The sequence below is a fragment of the Miscanthus floridulus genome, chromosome 18 (assembly GCF_019320115.1).
Source record: "Miscanthus floridulus cultivar M001 chromosome 18, ASM1932011v1, whole genome shotgun sequence".
NCBI classification, from domain to species: Eukaryota; Viridiplantae; Streptophyta; class Magnoliopsida; order Poales; family Poaceae; genus Miscanthus; species Miscanthus floridulus.
Window position 1 is genome coordinate 88,686,349 of NC_089597.1, and position 12,601 is coordinate 88,698,949.

Consider the following 12,601-nt stretch of genomic DNA (forward strand, 5'->3'; position numbering starts at 1 on the left):
TTCAGAAGTAGTTTGCTTAACAGATGTAAGCGCTGGCTCTGTAAATCAGGTGGCCACCCGTGGAAGACAACCATAACACAATTTCTTGCCCAGGTTAACCAACATGACTCAAAGGGATATTACAGCAATATCCCTTATCAACCAACATGCCAAGGGATATATGACAGCAAAAGGCAACATCCCATTTCAACAAACATCATTCAAATCAAAGGGACATGCATGGCAAAAATATGAGCACAATCTTACTCTACAAGTGATGGGGATTCAAGAAAAACCAAAACTTAGATGACAACACGATTGATTTAGCCAACAATCTTACTCTGCAAGTGATGAGGATTCAAGGAAAACTGGAAAATAGACAACAACACGATTGATATATAGCCATTTTGGTGAAAGGACAGATCAGATGGCAATTGAATGAACTCAGGGCAATAAGAATGAGATGGCAACTGAATGAACTTAGTTCAAGCATTTCTCAAACAGTACAGATGACACCTGACTCTAGTAGTCTGCTAATTGCATGGCACAATCAACCACCCAATACAAGGCTTCAATTCTGAAACAACCGTATGTAACGGATAGCATAAGCAGAAACTATAACTTTTTAATCTATTGGCCACCCCTCAGAGCAAGCACAAGATGGAGCACTGAACCACCTTCAATGTTGTAATCCTTGGCAGTTTTGTCATCAGCAAGTTGCTTCCCAGCATAAATGAGCCTGTGCATGCAACAGTTTTTATTAGGACCACACAATGCTAAAAGAAGATTAAAAGAATTTGGAGATTATAGAAAGGTTTCAGATTCATATAGATTATTGTGGGGGGCAAGTAGAGTACCTCTGCTGAACAGGTGGAATGCCTTCTTTCTCCTCAACACGCTCCTTGATCCTATCGATCGTGTCAGTGGGCTCGATGTCAATCTCGATTTCCTTCCCAGTCAGTGTCTTCACCTTGATCATAGTTCCACCCCTGAGCCTCAGGACCAAATGGAGTGTCGACTCCTTCTGAATGTTGTAATCAGCTAATGTTCTCCCATCCTCCAATTGCTTACCAGCAAAAATCAGCCTCTGCTGGTCAGGCGGAATGCCCTCCTTGTCCTGAAATATATAAGGCAGTATGTCAGAGAACCTGCCGAGTTAGAATGGTATTCCTTAAGCCATCTTTCAATCATTGTTGCTTAGAATTTATGATCACAAGTTTTGGAATGTGAGTCAGATTTAAGTGCACTTGGACCAAAAAAAAAGGTAGAGGAAAAATGGTCAAACATGGACAAAGTCATGGAATACAAATATTGAACATGGACAGGTATTAGAAAACAAGTATTACTTGAACATGGGCAATGTTGTTCAAAGCTAACTCAGATAGAGGTGTTTGAATATGAAATTCTTTTGTGCACCGAAAATGACTCAAGAGTAAGCTTTTATTTCCTAAAATGTGACTGAGAATCTGAGTAACACTGCACTAAGCAGCATCAAGGAAACCTTTTCAACTTAAAATCTAATAATGCAAAGCCTAGCATGGGAAAATAAACCTGCCATTCAGCCTGGGGTTACAGGTAAGATCATAAAGTCATGTTTGACATTGTCATTGCCAGCAAAAAAAAACATATATCAAATGAAGTATTTATTACGATAATAGATGGTTTCCAATCATGATGCAATTATTTGGCATGATAACTATAGAGGCTGAGGCCATTGCCAACATGTCAAAGCCATATACTGATAATCTGTATTAGTAATGATGTCAACTCTTTACATCCCTTGTTATGAAAAGAAATTCCTATGCCAGGTGCTTGCGGAAAATTTGCATCTTGCCTAACCACATAACAGAGGGGCTGTCACAGTTGATAGGCAATAAATTTCCTAGATTTACTTGTTCATTCATCACAACAAACAAGACTTAGAGGCGACAGGCGAAGATATGAAGGCACGACACCAAAACCACAGTACTTAGTAGCGGAAACCATCATATGCGCCCAGGAGAATCTCCATACTGCAGCCAGCAGTCACTACCCCAGATGTTTTGTTTTATAAGAAAATCCCAAGATCCTTTCCCCCCAGTGGGCAAGAACCGCACTAAAAACCCTACCATATCGGCACACGGCAATCAACAAGGCTACTCCGGTGTTATTATTAATCACGAAGGACACAATTCCGCTACGAATCGGGAGTCGTGGGGGTGGAGGGAGGGGGACGAGAAGGCGGACCTGGATCTTGGCCTTGACATTGTCGATGGTGTCGCTGCTCTCGACCTCGAGCGTGATGGTCTTCCCCGTCAGCGTCTTGACGAAGATCTGCATCTCGCCGGCTATACAACCCGCGATCTGGAGCTAGGGTTTTACGGCGGCTTCCCTCGCGACGAAGTCGCCGCAGCAAAGCCCGAACCGAACGAGGCTCTTGCGGAATCAACAAGACGATGATGATGATTGAGGCGGCCGGGAGGCGTGGCTGTTTTGCATATATGCACCCGGGGGTGCTCGTATTCGCGTTGAGGTCCGCCGCGTGGGGTGCCGGCCCAGTAGCATGTCCGATTCAGTGGAGGGCCCTTTCAGCTGTAGTGGGCGCGTGGATGCGGGACGTAGTGGACCATGAAATAAGGCTCTTTTGGGCCTTATATGGCCTGGACTGTCTGGGAAATGCTTCGACGGCCCACGGGATCTAAAAATTGTTTAGAATACTTTTAAAAAAAAAAAATAGAACAGAATTACTAGCACTCGGGATAGATAGACGGACAAAATTGAATTCAATGCACCGACAGTCCTACTCCTCATATCCGGTCCATACGAGGATGAGATGAACTGATGAAGTGGTAGTCGAGATGCTCAAGGGATCAAGAATATGCTTGGCCTTGGCATGTTTAATACTTTAATGCAGCAGTCAGGCAGCCAGCAGGCCAGCACCGCACAGCAGGCCAGCAGCGCCGCACAGCTCATCAGCGGCCGCTAGTGTTTCTTTTCAGAGCCCGTGGCCTTTTGTCTTCCTTTTCAACAATCAAGAGTTCAGGACTCTGGAGCCGAGCCGCCGCCAACGCCGCGCCCGCACAGCGTGACAGCGATTCAGCGAATCAGCCATCGGCCGATCGCTACTTCGTACAGACTTTCGCGAACGGCGAGACGAGCGATCACCACGCAACAAGGGCACAAGGCAGCCGAGGGCCCGAGGCAGGGCTCGACGAGGACGACGAGTCGACGACATCTGAAGATTTATCTTGGTTATTGCCTTATGCTATTTTTGTGATTTGTAAATCTTGATTCTGAATCAGTTCATATCTAAATTAACTAGGCCCTAGGTTTTTTTTTTCTTGTTCAAATTTTGTCTAGTACTTTGTACTTATATAGTCATGTTTTTCTTATAATTTAGGTCAGGTGTACGAATTTTAGAATGTTACCTAAGAAACATTTGTCAGGGGCTGCAAAAAGAAAACAGAAAAGACAAGAAGAACAGTTTGTTCAGTCACAACAAAGTGCTTTGGATAAGTTTTTTTCAGCTTCAAGTAGTGTTGTGCGTGATGACAACCCTATAGATGCACCTGATAATCAAGAAGAAGAGCAACAACAAGTTAATGATAATTTAAGTGAACAAGTTGATGCTATAGAGAATGAAAATTTATAGCCTTCCTCTCAACCTGAAAATTCAATTGATGATGTGCAACCTTCTATTCATAATATCTTTGATCCCAGAACTTGGGAGAATCTTGATAATAAAGGTAGAGATATTTTAATTAAAAAAGGACCAGTCAGATAATTGAATCTTGAGTTTCCTGTAGATGCTCACAATAGACATTTTTCATATGCTTACTACTCTAGAAAGTTAAGCAATGGTGAGGTTGTTGATAGAAAATGGTTGGTTTACTCTAAACATGTTGACAAAGTTTTTTGTTTTTGCTGTAAATTGTTCAAATCAGATCAGAACAAAAGTTTGGTAGCACACGATAGATTGAGGAACTGAAAACATCTTAGTTTAAGACTCAAGGAACATGAGAATAGTGTCGAGCATATAAGAAACATGAATACATGGAATGAACTTAGGCTGAGGTTGAGCAAAAATAAAACAATTGATGATGATTTGCAACGAGAAATTGCAAAGGAGAGAGAGCGTTGGAAACAAGTTTTAGTAAGAATCGTTTCTGCTGTCAAGTTTCTTGCTAAACATAATTTGGTTTCCCGAGGGCCAAATGAGAAACTATATCAAGCTAACAATGGTAACTTTCTGGACACAGTTGAAACGATGGGTGAATTTGATCCTGTGATGCAAGACCATATTAGGCAGATTCAAAATAGTGAGATTCATCATCATTACCTTGGGCATAAAATTCAGAATGAGATGATTTCTCTTCTTGCAGATTGCGTAAAACAAACTATATTAAAGATCATTAAGGATGCCAAGTATTTTTCTATGATTTTAGATTGTACTCCAGATATGAGCCATGAAGAACAAATGACTCTAATTATTAGGTGTGTGAATATATCGAGGAATATTCTAAGGGTAGAGGAGTTCTTCCTAGAGTTTTTGAATGTTGATGACACATCAGGATTTGATCTTTTTAATGAATTAAAAAGTGCATTGGACTCTCTTGATTTGAATATTGATGATGTGAGGGGTCAAGGGTATGATAATGGTTCAAATATGAAGGGGAAACACCAAGGTGTTCAGACGCGCTTGCTTGAAATTAATCCAAGAGCACTATATATGCCGTGTGCATGTCATAGTCTGAATCTTACTCTTTGTGATATGGGAAAATCTTGCAGGTAAACTATTATTTTTTATATGTTATACATTGTTTTCATATAATATGCCATTATTTGGGATCTTACTATTTGTGATATTTGAAATTTTGCAGGCAAGCTATTTCTTTTTTTTTTTGGCATTATCCAACGTATATACACTATGCTTGCAAAATCTACCAAAAGATGGAAGATTTTGGTTGACAATGTCCCAAAATTGACAGTTAAGTCATGGTCTAATACTCGTTGGGAAAGCCGAATAAAAAGTGTTCAAGCTATCAGGTTCCAAACTCCTCAAATAAGATTAGCTTTAATAGCGCTAGAAAAGGCTTCAACTGATGACCCAATGGTAGTTAGTGAATGTCAATCTTTGGTGAGTGCACTTGAGAATTTTGAATTTATAGTTGGTTTGGTTATCTGGCATGATATTTTATTCTCTATAAATAAAGTTAGCAAAAACTTGCAATCTAAAATTGTGAGTATAGATGCTACTATCAAACACAATGAAAGTGTCATATCATATTTTAAGAAGTATAGAGATAAAGGTTTCACTTCTAGTATGGATACAACAAAAAACATTGCATCTGAATTGGATATAGAGCCAATATTTTCTACAAAACGTCAACGAAAGAGAAAGAAATATTTTGATGAACAAGATGACCAAGACGAGGAAATACAACAGTCTGCTGTGGACTCCTTTAGAAGAGAGTACTTCCTAGTTATGATTGATTCTGCAATTGCTTCATTGACTAGTAGATTTGAGCAGATGACAGCATTTGATAATGTTTTTGGGTTCTTGTTCAACTCAGAAAATTTGAAATGCTTGGATGAAGCTGATCTTTGGTTGCACTGCAAGATTTTTGTGAAAATATTTTCTCATGATAACTCATCCGATGTTGAGATTAATGATTTTTTTTCAGAATTAAAGGTGTTGTAAGTGACTTTGTCAGATTCTTTGATGTCGGCGCTAGAGATTCTGAAGTTTGTTATGGATGCAGATTGCTATCCAAATATTTCAATTGCCTATCGAATTCTTTTAACTGTACCTGTGACTGTAGCTTCGGTCGAAAGAAGTTTCTCAAAATTGAAGTTGTTGAAGAACTATTTGAGATCAATCACAAGAAAGGTTAAATGGCTTGGCTATGTGCACCATCGAGAAGGATATCTTAGACACTATTGATCTCGATATCATTCTTGATGATTTTGCATCAAGAAATACCCGAAAAAGTATCTTTTGATAAGAAGCAGTGGATATGATGGAGTTCTATTTTTCTTTAAGGTAATCATATTAGTTCTAGAAGTACAAATATATTGCTCTTTTAGTCTACGTTGTTTCTCGCTCTCGATAATTATCAGACATATTAAATTAAAAATATATTATTGGATTTGCTTTTCCTATACAAGTAAAATTAGCCTATATATTCTAAAATTTTATGGTCTAGAGGGGCCGTCGCGAGACTCACGACGAGTTCGCTAGAGGACCCTCAAAATCATAGGACCGGCACTGACGAGGTGGCATCTTCGGTCACGGATCCACCCATGGGCCATGTCGAATTAAAAGTCAACCAATGCAGCCGCCGCCCTGCGCGTTGACCCGTGCCCACCTGCTGGATCTTTCCCTCCATCTCATCTGACGATGTGAATGCGAGGCATGCCTCCTGTCCTTCTTAGGTTGGCATTTGGCAGTTGGCAGGTGCAATTCTCATCCCATTTTATAATATGCTCATGCCAAAATAGCCGTTTTGGTCCTTGAACTATTGTTCGAGGCTCCGTTTTATCTTTGAATTTTTAAAACGATCATTTTAGTCCTCGAATTTTACTTTTACAGCATGTTCGCTTGTTGGTTTCAGCCAGGATTTATCAGTCAGCCAACAGTGTTTTCCTCTCACAACAAACCAGCACTAGCCGGGCTTATCAGTCCAGAAACCGACCAGCGAACAGACTCTTAGGCTTAATTTCATCTATAACTACGAAAGTGATCGTTTCAATCCTCAATTTTTGCATTTTAGGTTCACTTTTATCCATAGACTATCAAAAGTGCATTTCGGTCTTTAAACTTTTATTTTTAACTCAACTTTGTCTATTAAACAGAAAACTTTTAGATTTTAGACACAATTTCGTCAATAAATTATCAAAATGCGTTTTGGCTCAACTTCGTCCATTGTGCACCACCACCTGCGATTTGAGATCGATGGACATTCATCGTTAGGTGCTACTATTGTCCCTAGCGTTGTCCCAACTACTGAATTAGATAGCATATTTTTAGCATTTATATTCATAATATTCTAATATGGATATAAATATTGATCTAAATCATCTTAAATGTAAATTATTTTTAGCCTATGGATAATATTTTATACACAAATGGTTATTAGTTGAGCTTAGCTATAGAATTAGCTAAGGAAAAAAATTATAGATCTGCTATTATTTTAATTTATCCATGTTTCTCAAGAAATAAATAGCGTCCAAAGCAACGGTAACTCCCACAAAAATCGTTTAGTCGGTAAACAGTACCATTATAAGGTAACATTGAAAATAACAGTTTGAAATTATTAATGACCGCCGAAGAGTTTTTAATGAATATTGTTTTTTATATCCCCAGTAGTTGGTGGTGTTGGAGCAGACCAGGCGCAACAGTACAATGTTCCATGTAGGACGGTAGACAAAGTTGAATTGAAAATAAAAGTTTAAAGACCGAAATACACTTTGATAGTTTAAGGATGGATTCATGCACAAAATGCAAAGTTTGAGAACTGAAACGATCATCTTTACAGTTTTGGGTCGAAACTGGGCCTAAAAGTAGAGTTTGAGGACTAAAACGATCATTTTAAAAGTTCAGGGATGAAACTGAGCCTTAAGCAATAGTTCAGGACCAAAACGACTATTCTGCGTATGCTCATCTACAGGGATTTGGCGGATGACAGTAACAAAGGGCAAGGCAGCGCCCTATTTATTTGACTTATAAGTCTACTTTTTCAGTTAACGAATAGTATTTTTTTCCTATACCAAATCAGCCACCGGTACTTATCGGCCATTACTTATCGGCCAAGCTAACGTAGCGATGATTATTGATCACTTTAACACCTGACCCTCCAATTCGAGTTCAGTTCCACAGTTAACGGTTTCACGCTACACACTTCAGAGTTGAGAGAGACTTACACGAGCCATGCCTTCCTCCCCCCACCACCGCCGGCGGCTCCTCCTCCTCCTCCCCCTACTCGTCGCTGCCGCCGCGCTGTGGGGGGCGCCAGCGGCGGTCGCCGGCGCGGACACCTGCAAGGCGTGGTTGGTGCAGTCCATCCCCACCGACATGCCGCACCTGCGCCGCGTCCCCGGGGTCTTCTCCACCGGTTCGTATATCCCACACCCACTCTCTCTGCCTCACCTCACTTGAGCGTCTTCGTGGTGAGGAGCCGTGCATATACACGGTGGATGGTGCGTCTATGGGGGGTATTGCCAGTTTGGGGATTAGGTGTAGGCGCCGCATATGCTGAATGTGTCGAGAATGCCGCCGCGCCTTTGAGGCTTTCGTTTTGGTTAGCTCCATTTCTGGCTATGTGAGGTAACCCATTTCAGTTGGCTAGGTGATGTGGACTGCTTAAGAATCTATGGATGGAAGATTTGCATTCTTACTATTGCTCTGTATCAGCCTCGCTGTGAGCAATTCGGATATTGCTCTGCTGACAGAGTAATTGGGGGTACATATGGCGTGTCCGGGTTACTAGTTAGAAAATATGTACATTCTTGGAAAGATGACAACTCCTTTTGATTTTATATGAAGGTTTTTGTTGTGCATTCTGTAGTTCGGCTGAAGAGCAGTGCATTGAACTATTGATCCCCCTTCAGTTTAGGTTTTTTTTTTTTTTTTCTCGAAACTGCAGTTAGGTTTCAGTAAAGCTGTAACTAGATTTGGAATACAAACACGATTAGGAACTTTTATTGGTGATAAGTGATATAGCTGGTGATGCTGATAGGGGGTTTGTGAAATTACTAATGCTTCTTTCAGTCACTACATATTCACAGTGCTGTTTATTTCTGTTCTTTCTGTGGGTTATCAGGAGATGTACTTCAGTGGCTCTCGGGGAATGCAACGAAGAGTCTGGACATCCTTGCACAGTACTGGCAGTTCTTGTCTCAGCCAAACAATCCGAAATCGGGGGATTATGGATTCTCCGAAAATGACATGAAGAGATTTGGGGCTGATGAGGGCCGCCTGGTTTACAAGGCATTGGAAAATGCTGCAGACCGGAAGATCAAAATCAGGCAAGTATGAGTATGATACTTGAATTATCAGTTTGTATAATGTCGGTGATTACTTAGTCATAGGATGATTGAAGGAGTAGTAGAGTATGTCGCCCTAAAAATATGGAATATTGACATAGCTACCTGCCAAGAGCAAAACTGGTGTCACAATTGAATCTCGAAGAAGTGATAAAGCAAATGAACAAAACATTTATAATAATTAAACAGTGTGTGTTAAGCTCTGCAGAGATGGTGAGCGTGAAGAAAGGAATGGAGAGATTTAATTTCTCTATTAACAATTGTAGTATCATTACAGGATTGTCCAACACTCTGGAGTTGCTCCTGATTTTGATCAAGAGAGCGCCGATCTGGCCGCAGGAAGACCAAATGTTGAGAATGTAACCATTCTTTTTGAGGATTGGTGGGGATCTGGTGTTGTGCATGCAAAGGTCTGGATATCAGATGAAAAGGATGTGTATATAGGGTCAGCAAACAATGATTGGAAATCCCTTACTCAGGTATATCTGACAAAAAACGAGTTCTGTTACATTTGCAATATAGTGCTGAGAAAGCAAATTGGTTAACCTGTGTGGCACTACTTTTACGTGCATTGCAGGTCAAGGAGCTTGGGATTTATTTTGCTAATTGTCCACAAATAGCAAAAACTGTGGAAGTCTATTTTCAAAATCTTTGGACGCTTTCAACCCTCAACTCAACTTCTTACACCAAACAAGCCTGGGATAAGCAGTGGCAAGTTTCTAGAAAGGTTCCATGTTGGTCTCATTTCCTACAGCCAAAAGAAAGATGCAGGTTTGCATCTCCCTCTGTAGTTTGCACCTTTACTACTTAGCACACAAATTTGAAGGAAAAAAATGGCTCTTACATAAATGGGAATAGATTATGTACAGTCTATCTGTTAGGCTATCTTGTCTGCATTTGTCTTAATTTTGATCCAGCTTCGATTCTGAAAATGTTCGGTACATACTATCCTTTATACCTTTGTCATTCTTCTTTATAATGATTCAATAGCTGCTAATTACTTATTAAATCCTGTCTTGTGGTTTTGTTAAGTGCTCTAAAAGTATTAGGCAAAGTATTTTTCTTTTAGACTTTTTCGTTAGATCAAATACTAGAGATTTATTCTTAATCTGCGAACAGGTCACCCATACCACTTTCAGTTGACATCCCATATGTAGATGGATATCCAGCTCTTGCAAATCCTGACATGATTGATGTTTCATTTGAAACCCCTGGGTACAAGAAATCTACTCAGGAGCACTACTTGAGCTACCTTTCCTTTGCGCCACCTGAGGTAACTTTGTAGCACATTATAGACATCTAGGTATTGCTAGGTCGTAGTCTTCAGTGAATGGATGCTTTTGTAAACTAACTTTTAGTATAAACTTATAATTGATATTCATGGTGATATGAAGTGTACATTCAATGAAATTTTTCAGTGCATAAGGATGCTAAGTTTTTTTGGGGGGTTTGTCTACATAATCTGGTTGACCTAAGAAAAAGTCATCTTACTGACCTTGTACTTGCACCCATCTATCAGGTTTTTATTTTAATTTGTTTGGTTCATGCTATGTCATGATAAACCTTCTCTTGAAGGACATATTTCATACATACATAAATTATCCATGTTTCACTACCTTAACCTATCTGTCGTAATTTATTCCATAAACATAGAATTAAGACATGCAATTAAATAAAACATAACTGGTCCGAGGACTAATCTAGTAAGTAGTAAATTTCAGGATTGGTTTCGTCTTTTCTTGTTTCACAGATGACATTTGGCAAGTTCCAAGCAGACGAGCAGGGTTGGGTTGACACTATTAAGTCTGTTAAGTTTGGGGGAATTGTACGAATGAATACCATGGATTGGCTTGGGCAGTCACAGTATTCTACTCCAACAGTCTACTGGTCATCTTTATCGTCAACAATCTCAGAGGTATTTACAATTGGATTGGATCCAACATGTTGATTCTGGCAAAAATCCAGACTCACTCTCTTTTCTTAAGGTTTTTCTTCAATTGACCTCTAATTAGCAACAAGGCAGTGATCTGACCAAGGGTAAATTGATTCTTGGCAGGTAGTATTCTCAAAGAATGCGACCGTGAGGCTACTTGTTGCCTACTGGGCACATTTCATCCCAAACACCGAAAAGTACCTGAAGAGCCTTCTATACTCCAACATTCTCTGTGCATCTTCGACATACAACCATTGCGGTGGCAAGGTTGAGATCAAATACTACGTGGTTCCTGGGTACAACGAGACCGGACCTGCATTGCCCCAAGGTGGCACCGCGACGGGGAACCGTTACCCTGGCTTCACCAGGGTGAACCATGGTAAGTACGCTGTCAGCGACGTGAGGGCGAACGTCGGCACCAGCAACCTCGTCTGGGGTTACTTCTACACCACGGCTGGAGTCAGCTTCGGAACGTACAACCCCAACATTGTCACGCAGCTACAGGATATCTTTGATGCAGATTGGTATTCTCCGTATACCGTGCCCGTTGAACCGCTGGAAGAGTTTGTGTAGGATCAGCTGAGGGCTTGTTTAGTTGCTAAAAAGTTTCCCAAAAAGTGCTATAGTAGCTATCACATCAAATCTTGCGATACGTGCATGGAGCATTAAATGTAGGCGAAAAAAAACTAATTGCACAGTTTGGTTGAAAATTGCGAGACGAACGTTTTGAGCCTAATTAGTCCATGATTGAACACTAATTGCTAACGAAAGTGCTACAGTAGTCAAATTCCTAAATTTCGTGAACTAAACACAGCCTGAGTCTAATCCTTTTTCGCCCCCTACCACACACACACATACACACACACACAGCCGAGCATCATTGTGTTGCGAAATTGTTTTCTTCTGAGAATAAGCCATCCCACTGGCAATTGATTCCCAAATGTATAACTGTAAATACTTTCCACTGAAATTAAAAACTATACAGTCACTTTTGAGGATTACTTGTTGATCAGGTGAAGCCGCATTCAAGAATCTGGAAACAAAATTGTGAACAAGTATATATATAGAAAAGGTTTTTACAACAGTTTACATATTACAAAGAGAGCTTAGGGTGCTCAAGGCACAGAGAAAGAGATGAAAAAATTAAAGTAGAAACAAGAGCTACGAGAGGGTTTGTATCCATGATTGAAGAGCTGGTAAGAACTTTCTTTTGGCTCTGAGTGACAACAAGTTTCGCTGATGAATGAAGACTCTTCTGCAATTGCTTAATACTTGTTTTCCTCTGAAAATTACGTCGTTTCTCACTGCCTAGATACTCCAACACAATTAAGATGAAGATCTCGAGGAAGAAGGGGGAAAAGAAGTGCTGTTTGAAGCCTTCAATTAGCAGGGGTAGGGGTTGATTTGTCAGGAAAGTAAAGTTCAGAATACCCCCAACAGGTTTTGTTTTTGCAAATGTGCAGTCTTGGAAAAGATGTTGAGCTGTTTCTTCTGCATTGTCTAGGCAGAGGACACGATTAAGATTCTCCAATTTCAAGTTCTTGCTTCTCAACATGCTCCTGGTGCTTAATCTATCCTTCAATAGCAGCCAAAAGAACACTCTGTGCTCGCACTGGCAAGAGGTTTTCCAGAGCCATTTGAAGGCAGGGTGGATAGTACCATGTC

The 12,601-nt window shown here is 40.3% G+C and overlaps 2 protein-coding genes across 2 annotated transcripts; one reads left to right on the top strand and one right to left on the bottom strand.

Annotated features, from left to right (window-relative positions):
* Positions 1-430: 430 nt before the first annotated feature.
* On the bottom strand, positions 431-2,432 carry LOC136521749 (ubiquitin-NEDD8-like protein RUB2). The gene is made up of 3 exons (XM_066515522.1): positions 2,206-2,432; positions 837-1,096; positions 431-718 (listed from the first exon to the last, which is right to left on the bottom strand). Exons 1-3 carry the CDS (start codon positions 2,296-2,298, stop codon positions 610-612), a joined length of 462 nt encoding a protein of 153 aa, XP_066371619.1. The 5' UTR covers positions 2,299-2,432; the 3' UTR covers positions 431-609.
* A 5,392-nt stretch (positions 2,433-7,824) lies between these two features.
* On the top strand, positions 7,825-12,067 carry LOC136522216 (uncharacterized). Its single transcript, XM_066516012.1, has 7 exons — positions 7,825-8,072; positions 8,781-8,985; positions 9,281-9,482; positions 9,581-9,774; positions 10,123-10,276; positions 10,754-10,918; positions 11,060-12,067. Exons 1-7 carry the CDS (start codon positions 7,889-7,891, stop codon positions 11,507-11,509), a joined length of 1,554 nt encoding a protein of 517 aa, XP_066372109.1. The 5' UTR covers positions 7,825-7,888; the 3' UTR covers positions 11,510-12,067.
* The last annotated feature ends 534 nt before the right edge of the window (positions 12,068-12,601 follow it).